A 26790-nucleotide genomic window follows, 5' to 3' on the forward strand; every position below is an offset into this window, starting at 1 on the left:
ACATCCAAATGCCTGGTGTCATCATCGTCTTCGGCCGGAATTATCTCAAACTCGTCACTCAGGTCATGTTCACCCTCTCCTACCTCATTCATTAGTACTTCGAACTCCTTTTTAGTGTTGTCTACTACCAGCACCTCGAACTCCTTTTTAGTGTTGTCCACTTTGTAGAAGTTCTTCACTTTTACCAGTCATGACTGCCATTCCTCAGAGGTTCTTAGTGTGTATCGATCCTTGGATGCCGTTGACCTCTGTTTTCTGGAGTCCCCTGCACGTTTCCTGAATCCTTACAGGAGCAGGCATTCGTTTTCACCCCTGGCTTCTTGCAGTGGTAGCAACGTATTTCCTTGGGTGCCCAGCAGTTTTGATACAGATGTCCTTTCTTGTTGCAGTTCCAACACACGTACTCCTTAGTTGGTTGCTGTTCCGAGTTTGGTTTGGTACTCACTGTCTCCTTTGAAGTTGCTGCTTGGCTATTTCTTGTTATTGGCATGTCGTTCCTAAGACTACTTCCAGAGTCCTTGGTCTCCTTGGTTGACTTGGTGCTTGTGACCCCTTCAACACTTGAAACAAACGTGTGCATTGAAGGTCGAGATTTCTTACTATGATAGGCTGTCTCAGCAACCAATGCTTGACTTGGACTGGGTGGAGGTTGATAATTCCGTTTTTCATGTAAATATATCTCATATTCAGTGGCCAATCTTGACAATTCGGCAAGGCTGCTGAAGTCCTTCCTCCTCACAAACAGCTTATACCTTGGGTGCATATTGAGGTAGATTCTCTCTATCTTCTTGTTTCGGCTAAGTCCTCATCGCCTTCACATCAACGTGTTGAGAGCAACTCTATAGTCCCTGAAGGTTTCATCTTCTCCTTGAGTTCGTCTCCTGACCTCATCATCCAACTGCCGGTGGTATCCCTGAGGGAAATACTGTTGCCGAAAATCATTCAGGAACTCCTCAAATGTGAACCACATATCCTTGGTGTTTCGATACCACAGTAATGCATTTCCTTGGAGAATCTCGGGTAAGGCTCACAGAATGTGTCCTGGTTGCATGTTGTAGGTTTCTACCAGCTCATCCAGTCTCTCCAAGAACGAGATGGCATCACTGCTTGGCTTCCCATCAAATGTGAGGTTCCATTTTCGAACTGTTGAGCACACTGAAGCCTTGTCCTCATCTTTCCCGATAACAAAAGTTGGTTCTGCCCTGTATATGCCACGAGGATATTCCCTGTGGGCCTGTTTCACTTCTGCAGGACTAAGAGTGTGTTGTTGTCCACCTTGCATGGAGGGCATGAACTGTTCGTGAGGACTTGAGTAATCACACTGTACTGTCTCACGATCACCATCTGCATCCTGGAAGGAGACCGGCTTGATCTGTTGTAAAGTCGGAATTTGTTGTTCCTGAGTATCCAATGAAGGTTCTGGATCCTTGGAAAAATACCTCAAGGCACTGAGAGCTCGTGTGACTTCTTGATAGTCCCCATATCCTCCTGTACATGTTTCTCTCGAAAGACCTCAACGCTCTTTCATCTCTATTCAAAATGGTCCACGTTTCAGCTCCATAAGTCACAACCGGCCTTATCAATGTTTTGTACATCTTTACCTTGGTTTGCCTAGAAATCAGTCTGCTTTTGAAAATTTTCTGATTAGCATAATATGCCCAATTGCCCATCATAATTCGAGTGGAGATTTCATGACTAGTTTTATTATCAGCTGTCAGTGTTACTCCCAAGTATTTAAACTTGCTGACGCCTTCCACTTCACAATCGTCTTCTATTTTCAAGTTTCTAATCAGTCTTCTTCTTTCATCTGCTGACATTCGCATGTACTTGGTCTTACCTACATTTATTTCAAGGCCTAAAACTGTAGCTTCCTCCTTGAGTTTGCAAAACATTTCTTTCAGGCTATGCTCATTCCTTCCTAACAAAACAATATCGTCCGCATAGGCCATAGCTTGGCAGGTTCTATTTATTATTGTTCCTGTCGTACCCAACTTCTGCAGTGTTTTTTCCAGCACTAAATTGAAAAGAGTAGCGGAAAGAGCATCTCCTTGCCTAATGCCAGTTGTGACACTGAACACTCTGCTCAGCTTATTTCTGATCTTCACTTGAGCTGTTGACCCGACCATTGTTACCTTTATGAGATTGACAAGCTTTCTCGGCACTCCATACTCAAGCAGTAATCGTATCATTTTGCTCCTCTTGATGCTGTCAAAAGCCTGTCGAAAATCCACGAACAGCATATGGAGATCCATGTTGTATTCAAAGCATTTTTCCATGCACTGCTTCATTGCAAAGACCTGATCTGTTGTACTCCTTCCCTGTCTAAAACCTCATTGATGCTCACCAATTATCTCCTCAGCATACACCACTAGACGCCTCAGTATCAGAGCAGAGAGAACTTTGTATGACGTAGACAGTAATTTTATCCCTCTATAATTATTACAAACCATTTTGTCTCCTTTCTTGAATATGGGACATATTGTACCTTTGGACCACTCTTCAGGCATCTTCTCCTGCTCCCATATCCATATTATTAGGGTATGCAAAGCTCTCAAAAACTTATCTCCTCCGTACTTTAGTAGTTCTGCTGGTATTGCATCACCACCTGGTGCTTTATTATTTTTCAACTTTTTGATGATGTCTTGGAAACTAACTACTCAGCGCCAAACTCCATTAAATTCAAACGGCATCAACACATGAACTCAATTTCGTTTTATTTTCTAAAAAACTTACATTTTTAATTATAGAAAAATATGATAATGAAGTTATTAATATAAGAAACAATATCAGTTTCAAGTGAACTATTAAAAAATATAATAAGTGTTTAATATAAAAAACAATATGAGATATCACTTGATTTTATTACATATGAATTTAAGAAATAATATAATTTCATCATGATTACAGTACATGAGTAATTTATCATCTTTTATGGGAAATTTAGCATCAATTGATATAAGCAATTAAATGATATTTTACAATATTCATTATTTTTCGAAATTATTGATACAAAATAAAAAAGAATACAGTGTCTCTATAGACTCGAAGAACTAGTTATTCTCATCCATTACAAAAAAATATATATATATATAATTACATATATATTTATACACATTTAATATATTTGTCTTTCAGTCTCGAAATTATTTAAACAACAGGTAGTTTCATGATATTTCAATGGTAAAGAGTAGGATACAAACTATATTAACAAGATTGAAGTGAATTAAGCGAATCCGAAGCCCTCCGAGCACTCCTGAATGGCTTTCAGAAGGTTGTTTTGCAGCTTCTGACTGTCCTCATACGAAGCCCTCCGAGCACTCCTGAATGGCTTTCAGAAGGTTGTTTTGCAGCTTCTGACTGTCCTCATACACTGGCAAGTTAAGTAGATTGAAACTGAAAATTGAAACGAAAACATTAGCACAATGGAATAGGCGGCTATAGATTTATTTATAAAAATATAGAAGCAAATTTCAAAGGATTTTTCCCAATAATTGATTCCATAACTGAAGACCATAAGTAAAAACTGGGCTAAGTACCAATTACTAACTTTCGAGTAAATCAAGAAAAACTGTTTAAAATTCATCTCACTCAATATTTTGGAATTTCAAAATATTATATTGATACAGACTACTCTCTCCAATCAATCTATCACAATAACATCATCAAATATTAATAATTGGATGAAGAGGAAAGAAAAGAAATTTGAAATTCAAGAGCGGGGTAAGTCCAGACCAAATTTTGTTATATAGCGAGCTAAGTGCCAACTCTTGTTATGTTATATAGCGAGCTAAGTACCAACTCTCATTTTTGTTGAAAGTTGATTATTTTCTGCAGAATGAGCAAACACTTGGCTTGAAAAATCTTGTTAACAAATGAAATAAATTCAAGTCAATATTCACAAGGAGAAAATCACTTGTTTATTACAAATACACAATAATAAAAATTATAAATCATAAAAATGTAATCATGGTGGATACTCGATCATTTTGTATTTTCTAAGCTAACAATTCGTTGTTAAACACATTGACAGCAAGCCAGGGTTCGAATTCATTCAATGTATTTTTTACTTCAATGACACCAGGATCAGCTCCCAATACTCTGATCCATTGGAGCTGAGAAATTTTGATTTTTTTGATGTCAAGAAAATTTTCGGAAGCTCTTTTGAAATCAATAAAATCTTCATTGTTCATTAAAGTTGTCAGAAAAGGTCTTTTATTGGAGGCAGTCACAAGCAGTCGTACTATATCCAGTGGAACCTCACATTTATTCAATGTCTTCTTTTCTTCTATCAGGGCAAAATCACGATCACACGAAAGGTATGAGTGGCCTGACACTAAAAACTTGTGCTCAATCTGATCAAAAAGGCCTTTACAAACTAAATAGATCCATAAAAACAGCATCATTCTGTTTTTGTTTTGTCCCCCGCAATTGTCACTCCACACTATTAACTTTTTTTTCAGAGTTATTTTGTTTTCTATTCCCTTGAAAACACATGACGCTATTTCATTACCCCCTCTTCCTGAAATTCCTTCATGCCAAACAAACATGAAAGACTGGTTGTTGTCACCCATATTAATTCCGAGATTATAACATGAAAGCTGGCATAGATAATACATTTGAGAGTGTGTAAGTGTTGGTATTGAAAAGACTTGTTGTAGATCCATTGAGATGACGCAGGTTTCGCTGTTGGGACGTTGAGAACTCTCATGATCTTTCTTCATTTCTGATCTGGCTTTTTCAGCCTTTCTATGGTGATACTCCAGTTTCTTTTAAAAGTGTTTTTGTCCTCTTTATTACTTTTGATCTGATTGTGAAGGAGGTCACAGGTTCCACAGGTATCTTTTCGTGGTCTTTGAAATTTCAATTTAGGAAAGTGTTTCTTAACCATGTCAGTATAAAATCTGATAGTGATCAAAGAGTTTGGATGCAATTCTTTGAAAGCAAAAAAAAGTTTACTGTAATTCAGATCCTGGCTCAGATATTCATTGCTGTTCTTTGCTCGTGTGTAATGGCTTTCCTCTTTTGGAAAACTATTGATATGATTCACAATTTGTTGTTCATCAAGCTCCGAGTATTTTCTATGCTGCTTCTTATTCCCTCGCCGTTCAATGTACACAATATCACCAGATTTTTTAGCCTTTACCAAAGTTTCAACTCTCCTTTTTGTTATGCAATGGATCTCAAGGAAGGTTCTCCTACACACTTGAAGTGTTTCGCCTTTACCATTGGACACTGTGAAGAATATCGTTGCTTGTCTACGGCTTGATTCTGCATCTGTGTAAGTACCATGACGTCGACGTTTCACTTCACAAACACTCATTAATTCCATCAAATACGAATTTTGTTTAGTTGAGTCACCAATGTCATAAAAATCGTTGAAAAGTTTCAGTTTCTGTTCGAAGTCAATCTCTTTGCATTTATATCTACATTTACAGGATACCTGAAACAACACAAAGGTTATTAAAGGCCTGATCTGAATTTGCCTCTAGTAACCTTCATGTTTGCTCACTCTGCTGCACAGACTTCATTGAAAGTAAAACTTATAAAAATTACCTAGCTGGATTATGACACAATTATTTGAATGAAAAACAATACCCAACATACCTTGTCTGGTGGTGGTTTCTTGGCTTCAACAACTTGACTTCGGCCAATGTATTCTTGACCTGAAGCTCTCCGTTTCTTCTGGACATTGGAAAAACTTCCATCACCCTTTTTACGTATTTTATTAACATTCTCCATTGAGGAAAGAAAAAATTGATAGAATCGGAATAATGAAAAGAAATTATGGATGGCTGAAATTGTGATTAATTATTATTAGCTTAGTAGCTTGAAGCACTTAAACTTGACACACGCAGGTCTGAATGAACATAACCACAAATTCGACAACTTGGCCGCGTGGCAGACTGCTGTGGAACATAGCCCGGTTTTTACTGAAACCAATGTGTGAGATAGCTCACACGCATTCTTGTGGCAGCTTTTTGAACTAATAAACTATTTTCTCTGGCATAGCCCAGTTTACACCATATTGGGAATGGCACGTAGCACACTTTTTGATGTCAAACTCGATTTATCAAATTTTGGCACTTAGCCCGGTTTTTATTTATGGTCTTCCTTTACTCATCATGAATGGGAGAATAATGACCAATCCATTTTTAAAACAGCAAATTGAAGTATTGTTACCATAAGAGTGCGATAACACACTATTTTGTCATTACACCAACATACAGTCAATTATTTAATAAACACATTAATAAGGTTCAGACTATATTGAGCATAGAATTGAATCTTCAATAGAATTGAAGATTATCTTTCAATTATACTTTTTGACTTAGATAATATTATAATGGAATCATTAACATTATATGGTACCATTTCATTTCCGTGAAACTCTTATGTCAATTGGGATAGTAATGAGGGTAAAATATAGATATGTGTAATTTTCATATACATTGTTATTCAATCTGTAAGATTAATTATTCACTCCATCCATAAGAAATCAAGTTATATTGACTGGAATCATTGATTATAATGGTTGAAAATACTATTGATTTTATAGACATAGATCACTATAGAGTTATATCCGTTCATGGAATAATGTTGTTTACTGATGATCATATCTCATCTCCTCCACTGCATCAAAATGAAACATAAACACAAACTCAAGGAAGGAAGAAAGAAAGAGAGACATAGTGAGAGAGAGAGAAACAGTGAGTGAGGAAGCCTGTGAAGGAGTAGTGGGCGGAGAATTAAGTTCAGAGAATTGCAAATGAAAGGGAAGGTATCAGTAGTCAATAGTCAGACGCACCCACACCCACTCCCGCGAGAACTACTCACGGTCACCCGCTCATACACTGTTGCCAAATCTCCAGTTGCCATTTGTACGGTAGAACCATTTTTGTATATTTCTGGAAAAATATACATGGGTGATGATAGCCCTACCTGGCAGTAGAATGCTGAACTAAAATTCATACATTTCATACATCTTCCCAACTTATGGCAACCAGAACATTTTTTTATATAATTTTTTATTGACGTCCATTTACTTTGAATACCTTTATAATCAATTTTATCAAGTTCTTTGAACCTTGAAGATTACTAAATAATTTTGTTTAGACGTTTTTGAAATTTGGGAGATGAGTTATAATGGAAAAACAAGTGGCAGCCATATATGGCTGCCACTTGTAATGGCGAAATTAACATTATCAGCTGCCACTTGTCAAGGAAGATGTGTATATATATATATATATATATATATATCATGGTTGAATCTAATAAGAGTTTTATAGTTTTCAACTATTGGTTGTGATCGTATCTGGTATAGTTTCCTCTTCCTCATACGGATTAGTTGAGCCATTTTACTATGAGCAAAAGGTGATGAGTTGCTCTAGACTAGACTCACCTTTTTTGAAGTATTTGCTTCAAAAGTTGAGCAAATGCTCTAGTTTATTCATATGGCCCATTGAGTACATTCAATAACACAATATTTTTTCAGCATAATTCAATAGGTTTTCTATTCCTATTCTTGATTTTATCTTATTCTGTATTTGTAATACAACATTTTTCATTATTTTTCTTATTCTAACTTCAATAGACATAGCAGCATAGCATACTATGGAATGCTATACTTCTATACTTCAGTAGACATTGTTTTTAAATATACATCAAAAGGAAATTACACAAAATATCAAATTATGAAACAATGCTCTTGACATACAAAACACATTAAAATAATAAATCCTATTTTTATAACATATCATTATCTATGAACACATTTAAATTAAAAAATTAGCACTAACTTATGTATAGACTTACTGTACTATAATTTTCATTTATTCAACTTTTATATTAATCTGTTCAATATGATCATCCTTTTAATCTCTTTCTTTTTTACATTTTGTGCAAAGTTATAGTAGGTCGTGCCAACGCTTTCCAGAAGGCTATTAGGGCCAACAGTGTGAGTAAGCTCAACCAAACAAAAATGAAATACTTCATTAAAGATGCAGAATCTAACACATCCTGCCATGAGGAAGGTAACTCTACTTTCTCGAAAGTATCTGTTGAAAAGTGATTATGGATAAATAACGTTGGAATACTCATGTGCCAATCATCATTAGAAATATCCAAAAATTTGCAAAATTGGTGTTTTGAGCAGTTTGGAAGGATTTATTTTAATTGATTTTACATTGAGCCAATGGAGAGAAAGCAAATGATTGAGGATTGGTAAGGTAGGTGATCTTGAATCACAAGTAAAGGTAGTGCGAATCAGAGTCGTAGTTTCAGTTTGTAGGGAGCAATGACAGGGCAGCATAATGTGTGCTGTCCCCGGTAAATCTGTTTGAAGTTCTTGTTTAACAGTGTCATTGCAAAAAATCTTTGTATTAGGTCGTATGCTCGAGATGTAGAAACTTGTTGGATTTTCTTCAACAATTAAAGTGGTGCTTTCATCAATTTCGCAAGTAAATTGACAAAATTTTTGAAGTTTGCTCAGAGTTGATGATGATATCAGATGAAATGCGCATGTGGAAGTGAGGTCATCGTACTGTTGGAGTCTTGGAATGTAGAATGATTTCATTGTTTCTGGATTGCATTTTTCCAAGTGGTTATCGGTGATGACAGCTGTCCAATTCTGACTTTTAGCTATGAATAGTTTCTTCTTCAACATACATTTTTTTCTTTCAAGTTAATGGAGTTGGGATGTAAGTGAATAATTTCATTTCTTAATTTTTTTTTATTATTGGGATTTAGATTGTCACCTCTATTGTTTCCTTTCTGAAATTACAACTCGTAAGTTTCAAGCTGTAGTGAAGTTAGTGGTATTGTTAATCTGTGGTCCTTTGATGTTAATTTTTCTTGTAGTACTGTTAAATCTTGAAGTAGAATACTTGCTGACTACATTTTGTAGAAGCAGTCCCAGTTGACATTGTGTTTTAAGTGATTTGATGAATTTGAGGTGGGCTAGTAGATGTATCTGCATAAATGACGAATATTCAAGTGTCAATTATTCTGCTTGTAATTGGAATAGCATCTCAGCATATTCATTAGGGTGGAATTATATCTTTCAGTAACTCCCTGTGTACTTGGCATATAGGGGGACCCACATTTTTGAGATATTCCTAATGAGAGACTCAGCTTTCTTTTAGAGAGCTGTTTCAAGAGTTCTGACTTGAAATTCATTCCATTGTCCGAATGAATGGTATGGGGTTATCCATATATAGATGCAAAATTCAAAATAAATTTTGCTGTATTTTTGGCATCTATAGCCGTTGTTGGTTCACAATATGCAAAAGGAGTCATGCGATCGAGTGCTACAAAAATATATTTGAATCTTCCACCCTAAAGAACGACTCCAAACAGTTATGGAGACTGACACCACTGCGGTTAAAGGGTATTAGACTGCTCATCCTCTCCTTCTAGCCCAGTTAATGAAGGTCAAAAAAGCAGTTTCGATCCGAAAATTAAATAAAAGCTGAATTCCCCACCATCGATAGAACCCTCCCAGAGGGTCATTCTCCCAAAAGTCCCAAGAAATCCCCTTGGAGCTTTCCGCCCCAGCCCCCTAAAACATGAAAAATGCAGGTAAACACGGGAAATTAATTATCTCTGTAACCATTGATCGGAAACGGTTTTTTTATATGTCATTCGACTCGTTACATTATGGACTAAAATATTAGTCATATTCATTTCCTCAATAAATCGAACAGTTTCCTTGATAAAATAATATATTATGTAAAAATTTAGGGTTTTTTTGATTTGATTTTTGTTTTCTCCGATTAACTTCGAAGCAAATAATCTAAAGAAAATTAGACGAATATACGAGGGTAGGCTGATAAGTAATGCACACATGCTTGTAGAGCACAAACCAAATAACTCCCAGAAGCGAGCCTGGTGGCATGTGGAAGTTCTATTTATCCTCTACACGGCTGCGTAGTTTGAAGGTGTTGTGCTCATCCAGTTTGGTTTGGTTAGTGAAAGAATGGCGTCGTGTTCTGGTGTTATGTAAACGCGAATTAAACAACGCGCTGTTATCGAATTTGTGACTGCTGAGAAAGTGAATCCCGGTGAAATTCATTGTCGTTTAAAGGTTATTTAATTCTTGATTCTTCTCAATAATGTTCTATGAAGTCGTCTCCTTTCTAACGGTAGCACTTCAAATTGTTCCCAGCATTCCAATCAACGCTGTTTATTCTCGTCTGTCAGACGGCGTAGTACCCATCGTGCACAGATTTTATGGTATCCCAATTGTTCAATAATGAGGCCGACATGTTACTTGGATATTCCAACTTGGTTTGCGATATGCTGTTGAGTGATTCGCCGGTCATTTTGAATCAAGTCTTCGATGAGTTTATGATGATTATCGTCTGTGGCAGTGATTGGACGTACGCTGGGTGTTTCATCAACAATTGAGGCTTTTCCAGGTTGGCAATCTCGAAATTTTATAACCCATCGATTCACGGTAGACCTATCAACAGTATGGTCACAATAAACAGTCTTTAAACGATGATGAATCTCGCTAGGATTCACTCACTTTCTCAGCAGTTAAAAATTCGATAACAGCGCGTTGTTTAATTCGCGTTGACATAACACCAAAACACGACGCCATACTTTCACTAACCAAACCAAACTGGATGAGCACAACGCCTTCAATAGCCCAGTCAATAAAGGTTTTTTCGATCCGAAAATTAAATAAAAGCTGAATCTTTTACCATCGATAGAACCCTCCCAGAGGGTCATTCTCCCAAAAGTCCCAAGAAATCCCCTTGGAGCTTTCCCCCCTAGCCCCCTCAAAGTTGAAAAATTCAGGTAATCACGGAAAATCAATTATCTCTGTACCCATTGATCGGAAACAGTTCTATTGTATGCCATTCGATTCGTTACACTATGGACTACAATATTAGTTATATTCATTTTCTCAATAAAATTAACAGTTTTCTTGATAAAATAATATATATGTAAAAATTTAGGGGGTTTGCGATTTGATTTTTTTGTTTTCTTCGATTAACTTCGAAACAAGTAGTTTTGAAGGAAAATGAGCCAAATAATTAATGTAGCCACTGTCATTGCAAATCCATTGATGTATTGTTATGTATTTCCGATTTGATTTGACGCCGTGGAAGGGGAAACAGTCGACGCGGAACGGCGCGGCTGATTCGCTTAGCCATAGTAAACAGCAAACTGGAAATCAATTATCTCTGTAACCATTAATCGGGAAAAAATCTATCATATGTCATTCGATTCGTTAAATTGAGGACTACAATATTAGTCGGATTCATTTCCTCAATAAATCGAACAGTTTCCTTGATAAAATGATATAATGTAAAAATTTAGGGGTTTTTCGATTTGATTTTTTTGTTTTCTCCGATTAGCTTCGAAGCAAGTATTTTAAAGAACAATGTGACGAATAATTATTGTAGCCACATTCATTGCGAATCCATTGATGTATATTGTTATGTATTTGCGATTCAAGTTGACGCTGTGGAAGGGGAAACAGCCGACGTGGCTGACTCCCTTCACCATAGTAAACAGAATAATACTGCTGTCTACATTGCATCTTATTTACACTATGGCGCTCGAAAAAATTAATTTTGCCTATTGTTTTGACATGCGCTGTATACAGATTTTCACTTTTCAATACTCAAAAAAAATATTACAATTTTCTTGATTTAACCATGCTCATGATAAAAATCTTTGTTTGCTCACAGAATTTATTATATTAATTTGAAGTGTGCCTTCTCCATACCAGTCAGAGGTAACACAATTTGATAACTCTAGTTTCAGATATTGATGTTTTTCAACGAAGTTTCATGATATATTATGTGTCCGACTCCTTCATCTTATCCTTATTTTGTGAAAAATGAAGATTCAAAATTTCTTTTCATAGCTTTTCTTGTGTTTTATCTTGTTTCATCACTCTTTATAATTTAAACACTTGATAATGGAATGTATATCATCATATCACGTGAACAAAAAAAATAAAAGGGTGGGCCTACCTGAGATACTATATGGTAACACTGTACTCCTAATAAGTTGTAAATTTTCAAGCTGAAAGTAGATTAATTTGTTGCACATTCGGTTAAAATATTAACAAATGTTACTAAATATTACCAATATTATCACATATAGTGAGAACGAATTACTCTGAAGCTTTCTATTCTCACTGAACATGAAGAGGCAATACCAAGCCAGAATTGCAGCTCCGTTCACAATCATTATTATCAGAGCATTCAAATTTATGCTATATAACTGTGGATGTTATCCCCATCTCACAATTTCCCTATTTATCCTTATCCTGATTCAGAATAAAGTAGTTGATCTCTATAATCACAAAAATCAATGTACAGTACCTATAATAAATAGTAAAAATAACAAAATATTTCTAGTAATAATGCAATTTTTCTAGGTACGAATTTCAAGGCTCATAAAATGACTTTTTCTCAATCACAGGCAGAAATTATTCCAATGATCATCATAATAGTAATTTATGAAAATTGTTTGATTGTACATTGTTCGACGTAAGATAAGCTACATCTTTAAGGTAATCAACGTATTTAGGATTATCATGTTTATGAATGAAAGCGAGACTGTGATAGAAGATTAGTCAAACTGAAATATGAACATTATAAACAATGCATATTTCTGATCAACTATAATTAGAATGATAGTATCAAGCCGAAATGAATTGAGCAACTGAATTTCAAAGTTACTATCCACTGTTCAAATCGCACTGTGATTTCCTTTTACTTCCAAATGGATTGAATTGCCTCACTCTTCAACGTAACAATTATTGTAAAAAAACCAGTGGAATGTGAACGTCATCCAAATAGCATTCGAATTTCAATTTTCAGATCATGAAATTCATAAAAAACTAATTCTTGAGAGAATAGTGATGAATTGCAAACAGTGCAAGTAACATTGATACAAAGCGATACAATGAAAATCAACATCGATACTGGACTTATCAAATTTATATTACCGTTGATTTATATTATTTATAAAGCTTATAAAATGTAAAACCAACATTTTAAATTTTCTCTACTGGAGCAAAACATCGATAGAAAATAAAGAAGAGCCCATTATAAGCACAATATACTTGTGTACTAGAATTCACTTGAACTAACTCATCACTTCAACCCTTCAATGATCACAATGAACTAGAATGGTATAAAAACCATGAAATTGATAATCAGGTACATTTTTCAAATAGCTTCACCCAACTAAATCTGTGAATGCTAAGTCATAAGAAATCATGTTCAATAGATTTAATTTGAATGCTTCAAATAGAAAATGATCTATTCTTTTGGTGCCCTAATTAAAATCAATTTCAATCAACATTAATCGACATAAAGAAACGCTTCTGCCAACCTTGTGTAATGAATGACAAGATGCGAGTGGAGGTGAAAAATCGATATGTTAACAAAAATAATAGAAGATGATGAATCATCTTTCAATTAATCTTATACGGTAGGGTACTTTGTGGTTAAATGTGAAACACTTTCATGATTTTCCTACCTTTTATGCATGCTTACTCTTCCTTAATTTGTATGTTTGCATGGCTTTCATTTTTAGAATCTACTGAATTTTCATATTGGACTGTCTAAATAATGTAGATTCAACTAGTAAGAACGGAAGATAAGCTACTTTACAGAGAGAATCATAGAAAGTTTCAACTCAATAAGCCCAATGTATTAATTTTTTTATGCCTCAGCCGTCATATATATTTGGCTAAACTGAAGGTATATTATCAACCCGGCTTGGAGAATATTAACTGTAGAAAACAGCAAACACTGCACGCTATGATTTTTCAGGAAATTGCCACTGTTAACACTATTGTAGACTAATCTATGATTTATCTCAGTTTTTGACATTCATAACTTATGATAAATTTTAGCATAGAATTATGATCATACACACATATTTTAAATATGTATTATGTTATGTAATAGTATGAATATTTTATCGGTTGCAAACAATATCTTTGTCTGTCATAGAATGCATGATTTAGCACATATATAACAACAAAATGATTTTAGAGAATTAAAATGTGAAAAAATAGTTTCATCGCATGTCAAAACAATAGACAAAATTGATTGTTTCGAGCGCCATAGTGTGAATAAGATGCAACTTAGAAAGCAGTAGGCCTACTACTGTATTTTACTGTTTACTATGGTGAAGAGAGTCAGCCACGCCGTACCGCGTCGACTGTTTCCCCTTCCACAGCGTCAAATCGAATCGCAAATAAATAACAATATACATCAATGGATTCGCAATGAATGTGGCTACATTAATTATTTGTCTAATTTTCTTTAGATTATTTGCTTCGAAGTTAATCGGAGAAAACAAAAATCAAATCGAAAAACCCCTAAATTTTTACATATATATTATTTTATCAAGGAAACTGTTTGATTTATTGAGGAAATGAATACGACTAATATTTTAGTCCATAATGTAACGAATCGAATGACATATGATAGATTTTTTTCCGATTAATGGTTACAGAGATAATTGATTTCCAGTTTGCTGTTTACTATGGCTAAGAGAGTCAGCCGCGCCGTTCCGCGTCGACTGTTTCCCCTTCCACAGCGTCAAATCGAATCGCAAATACATAACAATATACATCAATGGATTTGCAATGACAGTGGCTACATTAATTATTTGGCTCATTTTCCTTTAAAACTACTTGTTTCGAAGTTAATCGAAGAAAACAAAAAACAAATCGAAAAACCCCTAAATTTTTACATATATATTATTTTATCAAGAAAACTGTTGATTTTATTGAAAAAATGAATATAACTAATATTGTAGTCCATAATGTAACGAATCGAATGGCATATAATAGAACTGTTTCCGATCAATGGTTACAGAGATAATTGATTTCCCGTGTTTACCTGCATTTTTCATGTTTTGGGGGGTTGGGGCGGAAAGCTCCAAGGGGATTTCTTGGGACTTTTGGGAGAATGACCCTCTGGGAGGGTTCTATCGATGGTGGGAAATTCAGCTTTTATTTAATTTTCGGATCGAAACTGCTTTTTTGGACCTTCATTGACTGGGCTACAAAATGCGCAGCCGTGTAGAGGAGAAATAGTACTTCTACATGCCACCAGGCGCGCTTCTGAAGTTTATTTGTTGTGCTCTACAGAATGTGCATTAGTTATCAGCCTACCCTCGTACAATGAGCCGTGTCTATTCTATAACTGGTCTAAGGCTGCAACACACTACTGTAGCATCAATCTGTCAAAGTAGATTTCACTCTTATTATTAATATAAGAGTTTGATAATTTATGATCCTAGTCTCTTATTAATGCTTGAAATTAGTTCAAATATCACATTAATATCAGAATCAAAGCAGTATTTTCATATAAATATTTCAGTAAAAAAATGCGATATCGATAGCAAATATTCTTTCGATATCGACAAAAATCTTTTGATATACGATAATACCGATATAATATCGGAAATATTGAAACAAGAATATCGATATTCATTGATATCGATAATATCGGAACATCCCTATCAGTAGACTGACAGTGGTTGTGCGCAACGTGTGAATTCTCGTACTGTTGTGAGTATTGTACTGTGATCTACATGTCTACATTATGACAAAGCTTAAAGCATTAACATTTGAACTAAAACTTGAAGTGATTGCGTGTTTGAAAAAAGGTTAGAAACAAATTGATGTGTGTCAAGTGATAACGAGTATGATGTAGATAAAATACCATTAAGCCTATGGCTTCAACAGCACAACATTCCTGGAGAGCTACATTCATTCATTTCTTTCGACGAAAATGTTATAACTAATGGTGAAACAGATGAAGAATTAATCTGTCAAGTTTTAGGAGAAAATGGAACTAATACAGATGATTTTGAAGAAGATTGTTAAATGGAAGAGGAATTTTTGGAGCTTCCAACTCTTTCTCAGGCTGTTAATCAAGTTAAACAATTGATTTATTTTTATGAGTGTAGGATTGATTGATTGATTTATTTATCACATGACAGGTCTTGAAAAACCTATTGCATTTATAACATTACAACATTGCAAAATTACAAAATGATAATAAATTAATAAATAAAAAATATTCTAAATGTACAAAAGAAGAAATAATAAGTAAAATAATTGAAAAATATAAAAGACAAAAAAAAGCATAAACTCATTACAATTGAAAAATATTAAGATACATATGATGAAGAATGAAAAACATTGTTGAAACAAATTAAAGAAGAATAATAATGAAAAAGTGAAAGAAAGTTATGATGAAGGAAGAAACAGATGATGAAGAAGAGTACTGGAATTATAAAGATAATTGTATAAGATAGAAAAGTTAGAAAAGTTCCCATAATCAAACTATTGTTGGTCCAATAAATTCAAATGAAACCACTCTAAACCCGCCCACAAAGCTGCAAAACCATTGGTAAAATAGCCTCATAAACCATTTTTTACTTCTCATGAGTATTCTGTACCTTCCAATTAGGGAGTCCAAATTATCCACGCCTCCCATGTGTTGATTGTATACTGTTATTACTCTTAGACATGGAATTTGTATTGTACTTTTGGCAGAACGATCAAAACGCTTCACAGTAGAAACTTTTTCAGCTCCGGCAAATGTGGAAAGCATAACAACAGGCTTGTTATCTTTCCAAAATACATTTGATATTTTAGTCCCATCGTAGTCTCCTACATACTCAACTATGTGACCCCGTGGTAGTCGTTTTGCCTCAATTTTGCTTGGAACTTTGCAGTTGACAATTCTGTTCATTCTAGCTGTTCCCAAAGAGAGTATCCCTTCTTTCTTCAAGTAGTCTAGCAATGGAAGAGAAGTGTAGTAGTTGTCAAAGTAAATCTTGTGATTCACATGGCGAGGTACAGGTCTGGTTAGTCTTACTACCACATTACTGCTTGCTCCTAGGTCAGGCCCTGTATAGTTTTCTGGTTTATTCTCTTGACCAGTGTAAATTTCAATATTGTAAGCATAGCCTGAAACTCCACACAATAAAAACAACTTATACCCATATTTATGTGACTTTTCAGGCATGTAGACCTTTAGTTGGTGTCGAGCCTTAGTTGCACAAATTTGTTCATCCACACTCATGCTTTCTTCCATTGGAATTGATTTGAATTTGTTCACAAGATGATCAAATAATAATCTGATGTTGTACAGTTTATCGTTCAAGTCAGTTTTACTGTTGTCATTGAAATGGATAAAACGTCTTATAGTCTCAAACATATTTACACTCATAGTCTCCTTCACCAATGATAATCCAATAGATGTATTACAATTCAGACGTACATTTTTCATACTTACAATTGAAGAAATTATGCATATCCCTAAATAACGTTGAATGTCCCCGACTGTCACATTCATTGCCTTGGCTGGATCTAATTGAGCACTGTACAATGAGGATTCTTTAGCAATCAATTCCATGAGTTCACTGTTGAAAAAATAACTGAAAAATTCACATGGCGTTTTTAGATTCATAATTTCACTAGGAAGTAAAGAGTTTTCTTTGAACTCCTCATCCTCCAAAATTAGACTGTCTTTCTTCCATATCACATCTCGTTTGCACTTTTTAGTTGTTGATTTCGGTTGATTGGTTCCAAGTTCATTTCTATTTGAAGATTGTCCTGACAGATGATCTGCTTCAACTTCATTTTCAGCTGATTGATCCACAATCTCTTGAGTGATTTCTACATTTTTACGACTAAAATAATTAGTTTCATTACACACTATTTCGTTTTCATCAATGTCCTCTTCATCTTCACTATCGACGGGAAATGGAAGAGAAAATAATGCATCCTCAGTAAGTTCAATCAATTCTCCAGAATCACCAACAATATATTCTTCATCCATTTTTAAACAATTTCACTTTATAAAATCACTAAACACCATAATTTATAATCAAAAGAAATAGACTTCAAACTTCAAAGTATGAGAGCATTTCAAAACTGAGGTTATGTTTAATCCACACCTATCTCATTGGAAGCCATATGATGCATGATGATCACTTTTGGGATCATCAATTATTTTCGATGATAGTGAATTTTTAAACTCCAAAGCAACATAACAAATATTTATTCAGGAATATAATATATCTGAGCTTATAGTACACATTTTTTATATCATTTATTCAACGCAGTCTTGTTAGTAATTAGTCTTGTTGTATTTGGAACACAAGTGCTGAGATTACATGTTGAAAATACTCCTTATTCCATGGATGGCTGTGATCGCTTTGTCACAGGAGTGAAATAGGTTAAGTTCGTTTGCGCTTCTATTACTTGCATGGAATAGAACTTATATTCCTTATATTATACCCTTAGACCAGTTATAGAATGGACACGCCCCATTGTATATTCATACTGAAAGTCAATGAAGCCAACATCTACTGCCATATCGCCCATTGTGACATCAGCATCTGATAAAAAACTTTTCTGTAGAGCTCGTTTACATTGTCTTCCATAGCAGATTGTGTCTATTTCAGCGGGAGTTTACCATAAATAATAATTTACTTCCATCTGAAATAGACACAATCTGCTATGGAAAACAATGTAAATAAACTCTACAGAAAAGTTTTCTATCAGATGCTGACGTCACGATGGGCGATATGGCAGTAGATGTTGGCTTCAGAGGCTAGACTTCCCAGCGTGTCTATTCTATAACTGGTCTAAGATTATACCTATAGTGAGGTCTACGTTATAATGGCAGGGTTAGATTGGCAATTGTATTGCTATCCTTGTCTATCATTCAACAAAGTAGATAGCGCTATCTCTTTTTCACTTTTCTCGCCAAATCGTCTTTTAACAATGCAGAATTAATAATCAATTAACAAAATATTTTATCTTAGTTATAAGAATTCATTATGAAATTATTGAAAAATATGATTTATTGCTTGATAAAATCAAATTGATTATTCAAAACGATAATGAACAGTTAATATTACATCAATAAATCTGTATCAGCTACCATCAGTAACCGTCTATAGAAGGCATTCACAAGACAGAGGATCGGTAACGTTGTTCTCGTATCTTTCTTATTTGATTCATAAAGATACAAAGAAGGTACTGTTAGCAGTCCAAGTCTTTTGAATAAAGGCCTACATGACTCCAGTCTATCATTTATACCTTCCATACACCTAATAGCCCTTTTCAGTATTTTGAAAACTCTGTCCAGTTTCTGTTTAGATGTGTTACCCCAAACTAAAATAGCATACCTCACATGTGACAATAAAATACCGTGGTATGCTGTTAGGAGTAACTTTTTGTCTTTCAACCTGGAAAGTTGTCTGAGAATAAATACAGCAGAATACATTTTATTACAAATTTTGTCAATGTAGGGGGTCCAAGTCAATCGTCTATCCAATAAGATTCCAAAAAATGCTATCTCTTCTTCTTGTTCAAGTTGACAATCATTTATAAATACGTTAAGCACCCTATCCTCATTCGGATTTTATTTGTTCTTAAATTGAAGGAATTGGCATTTATTGCTGTTAATAGTTAACTTCATTTGGTTTAAAAATTGGACCATTGACTGTACGGACACCTATATGGGCATTTATTTCTAAATAATCTAGAACTCGATTATTGAAGATAAGTGATGTATCATCAGCAAACAAGCAGACTCTACCATTAATCAACTCATCTGGCAAACGATTAATATATAGTAAAAAAAGCAACGGTCCAAGGATCTCCAGCACTCCAGCCTTGACCTCTGATTTGTTTGAACTATTTTTTACCACACGATTTTCAACAACCGAAGTGAGCTCTACACATTGTTCCTTGCCCGTGAGGTATGATTTAAACCACCTAAGTTCAACCCCGTGTATCCCTACATTTCCAAGTTTGGATGAAATGTAAGCGCGTCCTAACTCGCATCCAATCAATCCAATGTAACCGCGGCCTAAACAACCTTGACCTTCTAAATAACTAGAAGTTATCCAGTTGGTCTTGATCTTGATACTATCGATTAACTGTAGGCAAAATATCGCATTCCCAAAAGGCGTACGGTGACGTATAGTCTAATTATGTAACACAAACTTCCTGTTTCTGCTTTACAATTGTCAAAACAATAATACAAGAATTTTGACATTTGAAACCAAAAACCTAACCCCCTTACCTACCCTTCCACCTTTCAAACCCTCAAGGTTTCTTCATCTTTTAGGTTGTTTTTATACTTTACAGTTTGGCTACACAATACTATATGATTTTCGGGAATACGATATTTTGCCTATCTCACATCAATGACAAATGTTTATGTTAGATTATGTTAATGTTAGTGCTGAAAGTTTTTGAGGAATATGGAACTGTAGCCCGTTAATAGTTACCTGGAATATTTCCGATGGTAGGATTATTTTCTCCCTCTAGTGTTTCAAATATGATTTTTTCCCATTTATTCAGTTCAATTCAGTTCATCTGCTTGACTGTTATAGGGATCCTAAAGTTTTCTTGGCTTAAAATATATAATAATAGGACCATGATTCGCAGTGGTGTGCTAATTAGAAATCATGATCACAGGTACATTGTTAGCAACATAATATGAAATAATTATAATGATTATTGATTAATTATAATGATTATTGATTAATTATAATGATTATATGAAATAATTATAATTATTATGACTGAAACTTCTTCAAAGTCAAAATAGGTACAAATCATTGGTAACTCATATAAAACTTAAAAATCATAATCATGAATTGTAAAGAGCATATATTGTGAAGACGCAAAGTTGCAAAAGATACAAGATATAAGTTACGCTATCCTTGTCTATCATTCAACAAAGTAGATAGCGCTATCTCTTTTTCACTTTTCTCGCCAAATCGTCTTTTAACAATGCAGAATTAATAATCAATTAACAAAATATTTTATCTTAGTTATAAGAATTCATTATGAAATTATTGAAAAATATGATTTATTGCTTGATAAAATCAAATTGATTATTCAAAACGATAATGAACAGTTAATATTACATCAATAAATCTGTATCAGCTACCATCAGTAACCGTCTATAGAAGGCATTCACAAGACAGAGGATCGGTAACGTTGTTCTCGTATCTTTCTTATTTGATTCATAAAGATACAAAGAAGGTACTGTTAGCAGTCCAAGTCTTTTGAATAAAGGCCTGCATGACTCCAGTCTATCATTTATACCTTCCATACACCTAATAGCCCTTTTCAGTATTTTGAAAACTCTGTCCAGTTTCTGTTTAGATGTGTTACCCCAAACTAAAATAGCATACCTCACATGTGACAATAAAATACCGTGGTATGCTGTTAGGAGTAACTTTTTGTCTTTCAACCTGGAAAGTTGTCTGAGAATAAATACAGCAGAAGACATTTTATTACAAATTTTGTCAATGTAGGAGGTCCAAGTCAATCGTCTATCCAATAAGATTCCAAAAAATGCTATCTCTTCTTCTTGTTCAAGTTGACAATCATTTATAAATACGTTAAGCACCCTATCCTCATTCGGATTTTATTTGTTCTTAAATTGAAGGAATTGGCATTTATTGCTGTTAATAGTTAACTTCATTTGGTTTAAAAATTGGACCATTGACTGTACGGACACCTATATGGGCATTTATTTCTAAATCATCTAGAACTCGATTATTGAAGATAAGTGATGTATCATCAGCAAACAAGCAGACTCTACCATTAATCAACTCATCTGGCAAACGATTAATATATAGTAAAAAAAGCAACGGTCCAAGGATCGATCCTTGCGGCACTCCAGCCTTGACCTCTGATTTGTTTGAACTATTTTTACCACACGATTTTCAACAACCGAAGTGAGCTCTACACATTGTTCCTTGCCCGTGAGGTATGATTTAAACGACCTAAGTTCAACCCCGTGAATCCCTACATTTCCAAGTTTGGATCAAATGTAAGCGCGTCCTAACTCGCACCAAATCAATCCAATGTAACCGCGGCCTAAACAACCTTGACCTTCCAAATAACTAGAAGTTATCCAGTTGGTCTTGATCTTGATACAACTATCGATTAACTAAAAAGGTAGGCAAAATATCGCATTCCCAAAAGTCGTACGGTGACGTATAGTCTAATTATGTAACACAAACTTCCTGTTTCTGCTTTACAATTATCAAAACATTCGAGTAATACAAGAATTTTGACATTTGAAACGAAAAACCTAACCCCCTGACCTACCCTTCCACCTTTCAAACCCTCAAGGTTTCTTAATCTTTTAGGTCGTTTTTATACTTAACAGTTTGGCTACACGATACTATATGATTTTCGGGAATACGATATTATGCCTATCTCACATCAATGACAAATGTTTATGTTAGATTATGTTAATGTTAGTGCTGAAAGTTTTTGAGGAATATGGAACTGGAGCCCGTTAATAGTTACCTGGAATATTTCCGATGGTACGATTATTTTCTCCCTCTAGTGTTTCAAATATGATTTTTTCCCATTCAGTTCAATTCAGTTCATCTGCTTGACTGTTATAGGGATCCTAAAGTTTTCTTGGCCTAAAATATATAATAATAGGAACATGATTCGCAGTGGTGTGCTAATTAGAAATCATGATCACAGGTACATTGTTAGCAACATAATATGAAATAATTATAATGATTATTGATCAATTATAATTATTATATCAAATAATTATAATTATTATGACTGAAACTTCTTCAAAGTCAAAATAGGTACAAATCATTGGTAACTCATATAAAACTTACAAATCATAATCATGAATTGTAAAGAGCAATATATTGTAAAGACGCAAAGTTGCAAAAGAATACAAGATATAAGTTACAATAATACATAATTATACAATAAAATTGTATACAAGGAATACAATAAAATCAATCTAAAAACAATACTTTTGGATTTTTTGGCTCAAGGGCCCATGCAGATAAATTTTTGAAGCATAGCTTATCTGGAGAAGGTAATTACTGAGATATTGCAATCATTCAAATGCTAATGAGTATAATTATTATTAAACGAGAATCCAAAATTAATGCTGTAAATAACCCCGAAAACTTCAACTACTGCAAATATTGACAACAGGGTGAACTGCTGAATAGAAATTTGATGAGCGCTATCATACAAAACTACTAATCGAATTTCAATCTAGCTGTTTACCCTGTTGTCAATATTTGCAGCAGAAGTCTTTGGGGTGAATTACAGCATTCAATTTGGATTTTCGTTTAATAATAATTATCTGGAGAAAATCTTGTCTTAACAAGCAATTCAATTTTTATGGTCTGTCTAATATTTGTCATAGTAATATTCTCCATATGTAGGCTATCATAATGAATCTTCAAATGTTACTATTATCCATTCTGGATCTACCACAATCGCTGTGTTGTCCGAAATTTAGTCCAGGGTTTTCATAATCATTTTGTTGATGAAAATCATTCTCTAGCTATCTACTCAGTCAATAATTATTACACTTTCATTTACAACAATAATAATTGTATAGAAAACCATACAGAAACTAGGCTTCCCACGTGGTCCTAAGAAGGACCACAGGCAAGCTTCAATATTTTGTTTTGCGTTTTTAAAATTTAAAATATCACGTCACACTGGCTTTGAAAATATGGCACATTTTGTGAGTCTAGCAATACTTTCTTTGCCCAATTGCTCTTTCAACTATATTAAAAAAAACAATACCCGATCTATTTTCCTACATAGAATCGTCCCGAAGTCCATAACTATTTTTCCATCTTATTTAATTGATTCAAGATTTCTTGTATCTAGTACAGATAGCCTACAAGTTGACTGCTCATGTATGACTTCCTACAATTAAATAACTGTTCAATATTATTTATCATGGGCAAATACTGTATGGGCTTGTATGGGGGAACCTGTTAGGGAGAGAACCCAGGTGAAGGTTTTTTTTTGTGGTGGGGAGTGTAATAGTCAAGACCAATGCTCATACATATGTTTTTTGTGGGGGGGGGGGGTAGATTATGGTAGGGAGTTGACAGGGCCACAAAGTAATAGAAATCCCTTTTAATTCACTTTGTGACTGTGCAACTCGCGGTCAAGGTCAAGGAAATTTGAGATGATGAGTGAAAGATTTTAATGAGTGACAAGGAGTGAGGACGAATAGAAATTAAACATTGAAATAAATTATAAGAATACCATTTAAATTTAATTGAAATAAATGATGAGGATAATATTGAAAAGATAAGGATAAGTAGATTGAATGAACACAAGTGTAGCTGCTGAAATGGGGTGAGAGAGAGGGTAGCAGCCACTTTCTCACTCCAATCCACCGCATTGTGTTACCAAGATAAAAATAAATAGTTTGGTAGAATAAAATAATGAGAAATATGATTGAATTTGATCAAACTCTATGAATCAAACAAGCTCTGCATATTCAATCATCATTAACAAATCTAGAATTTGCTGTTAATTGAAAAGTGGAGGAATTATCCATTTATAATATTAGTTTGGAATATTATTGGGGACCTACGTTTTGTTTTGCTGAGGGTGATGCCCACATAAGCTCCAGGCTTGTATGTGGGTAATGAGTCGACCCACAGATTTAGGTGGGTTCCAAACCAACTACCACCAACCAACTATGTTACGCCGCTATTATTTAGTGTGGTTTCTATCTCTTGAGAATTTCAAAAATATTTGTGTTAGCAATTTAAGTGCAGAGTAGGTAACCAGAGACTATTTCGAATTTTTTCAATAAAAATTTTTGAGTAAAAGTTTTGTAAATTATTTTGCAGTTTCTAGGATGAATTGTTTCATTAGTTTTACTATTTAGTTAAGCTCTTGAAATGAATAATAAGAAATTGATTTTTGAAATTGATTGAATTTCAGAAGTAATTATTATTGAATTTAAGTGTAAAGTAGGTAACCAGAGACTATATCGGATTTTTTCAATAAAAATTTTTGAGTAAAAGTTTTGTAAATTATTTTGCAGTTTCTAGGATGAATTGTTTCATTAGTTTTACTATTTAGTTAAGCTCTTGAAATGAATAATAAGAAATTGATTTTTGAAATTGATTGAATTTCAGAAGTAAAATTATTATTGAATTTAAGTGTAAAGTAGGTAACCAGAGACTATATCGGATTTTTTCAATAAAAATTTTTGAGTAAAAGTTTTGTAATTATTTTGCAGTTTCTAGGATGAATGTTTCATTAGTTTTACTATTTAGTTAAGCTCTTGAAATGAATAATAAGAAATTGATTTTTGAAATTGATTGAATTTCAGAAGTAATTATTATTGAATTGTTTCAAGGCATTCATACCCTTAACTGTTCAATTCTTATTGAAAATTGGAGCATTTTTGGATGAATTCAATTTTACCTATCTACTTTATTGAATCCATCAAATCAATTTTATCAAATTAATCCAACTTATTTTAAACAATTTTAATCCAACCAATTTATCAAATCTATTTTATTCAATTGATCCAATTCCATAAATTTATTTTTATAGCATACCGGTAATTAAAAATTGAAAACCAAACCCCAGGCAGTACGGTTTATAATGTACCAAGGTTAATATAAATAATATAATTATTTTATTGATTGACCCTGGTTATGTACGTATACTGCCCCCCCCCCAGCGGTACAGAAAAAGAAGAGAAACAAGAATACTGAAAGTAAGAAAGATGAAGATATGAAGATGAAGAACAAGCAGATGATGAAGACAAACTAGTAAAGGAAAAGAAGTGAATTATACAAAAATGATATGAATTATGACAAAAATAATGAGAAACAAGAATATTGAAAAAGTAAGAAAGATGGAGGTATGAAGATGAAGAACAAGTAGATGATGAAGACAAACTAGTAGAGGAAAAGAAGTGAATTATACAAAAATGATATGATTATTATGACAAAAATATATACAAAAACGAATTATACAATTATACAAATAGAGGCAAAGATGCAAATGGATACAAGGTATAAGCAGGGCCGGCGAGAGCGATCGCGGGCCCCAGGGCTGGACCTAATCCGGGCCCCTAGGTATGGTATGCATGAAGGCGTTTTGTTTGCATTTTGGGTACCGGGGGTCTAGGGATACTCCCCAGTCCCTGAGAACAATGTTGAATTACAGATAAAATAACTCATTTTGGTGTAATCTAGACCTGTTTTCACTTATTCATTCATAAATTATCTTTTCAGGCTGTTTCATATTTAAGTAAACCACAAATTTAGGCACTCATTGAAGAAATACAAAATGGTTTTAATTGAAACCTTTTCAAAAAAAAAAATTATACAATAGAAAATTTAAATTAAAGCATCACAGATATGTAAATGTTGACTTAATTGAATAGACAATGTTATTTAAAAAAGAAAAATACAACATGTTTTGATTGAAGAAATTGATTTTATTAATCCATATACATAATTATTATGTATAATTCACGTAGATAAATTATGATTATACATAATTGATTTTTTTCCATATACAAAGTAAACAACACTTTTTGTCAATTAAAGTCTTCAATCTAACCATGATTACAACAAAACTCCTCTTCTGGCTTTTCTTAACGCAAATTCGTCAATTATTCTATCTACATTGCTCTTTTTACTAGGTCCATTTCCACCGCCAAAACACCTAGGCTTGACAACCTGTTTTGGCACATTGTTGAGCGTAGAACGTTTTTTATTCTGTTCTGCACTGGCGACTGTGGCTGGAATCGTGGCAAAAATTCTCAAGGCAACAGTAAGATTTGGGAATAAAGATTCTAAATTGAAGAGTTCAATTTTCTTGAGAAGTTCAAAGGGTAAAAGTTTTTTTCCACCAAAGTTTGCTTCATATATTTGCTTCAGACTCACCAGTTCCTCAAGAAGATCGGTTCCCAGATCCTTTTGGTG

The 26790-nt window shown here is 34.0% G+C and overlaps 1 protein-coding gene across 2 annotated transcripts; it reads right to left on the reverse strand.

Annotated features, from left to right (window-relative positions):
* Positions 1-2939: 2939 nt before the first annotated feature.
* On the reverse strand, positions 2940-6105 carry LOC120349791. 2 transcript variants are annotated; one of them, XM_039420520.1, is made up of 2 exons: positions 5605-6105; positions 2940-3393 (listed from the first exon to the last, which is right to left on the reverse strand). In XM_039420520.1, exons 1-2 carry the CDS (start codon positions 5730-5732, stop codon positions 3297-3299), a joined length of 225 nt encoding a protein of 74 aa, XP_039276454.1. In that variant the 5' UTR covers positions 5733-6105; the 3' UTR covers positions 2940-3296. The 2 variants fall into 2 exon arrangements, with proteins under 2 accessions (XP_039276454.1, XP_039276452.1); XM_039420518.1 differs by lacking the exon at positions 2940-3393 and adding an exon at positions 4042-5440.
* Between the last annotated feature and the right edge of the window lie 20685 nt (positions 6106-26790).

The sequence above is a fragment of the Nilaparvata lugens genome, chromosome 2 (genome assembly GCF_014356525.2).
Source record: "Nilaparvata lugens isolate BPH chromosome 2, ASM1435652v1, whole genome shotgun sequence".
Lineage (NCBI taxonomy): Eukaryota > Metazoa > Arthropoda > Insecta > Hemiptera > Delphacidae > Nilaparvata > Nilaparvata lugens.

Coding starts and splice junctions, on each gene's coding strand:
- LOC120349791 (XM_039420518.1), bottom strand. CDS start 5,739: ATGGAGAATGTTAATAAAATACGTAAAAAGGGTGATGGAAGTTTTTCC. Junction 5,441..5,604: donor AGAAACCACCACCAGACAAG/GTATGTTGGGTA, acceptor GTGTTGTTTCAG/GTATCCTGTAAATGTAGATA.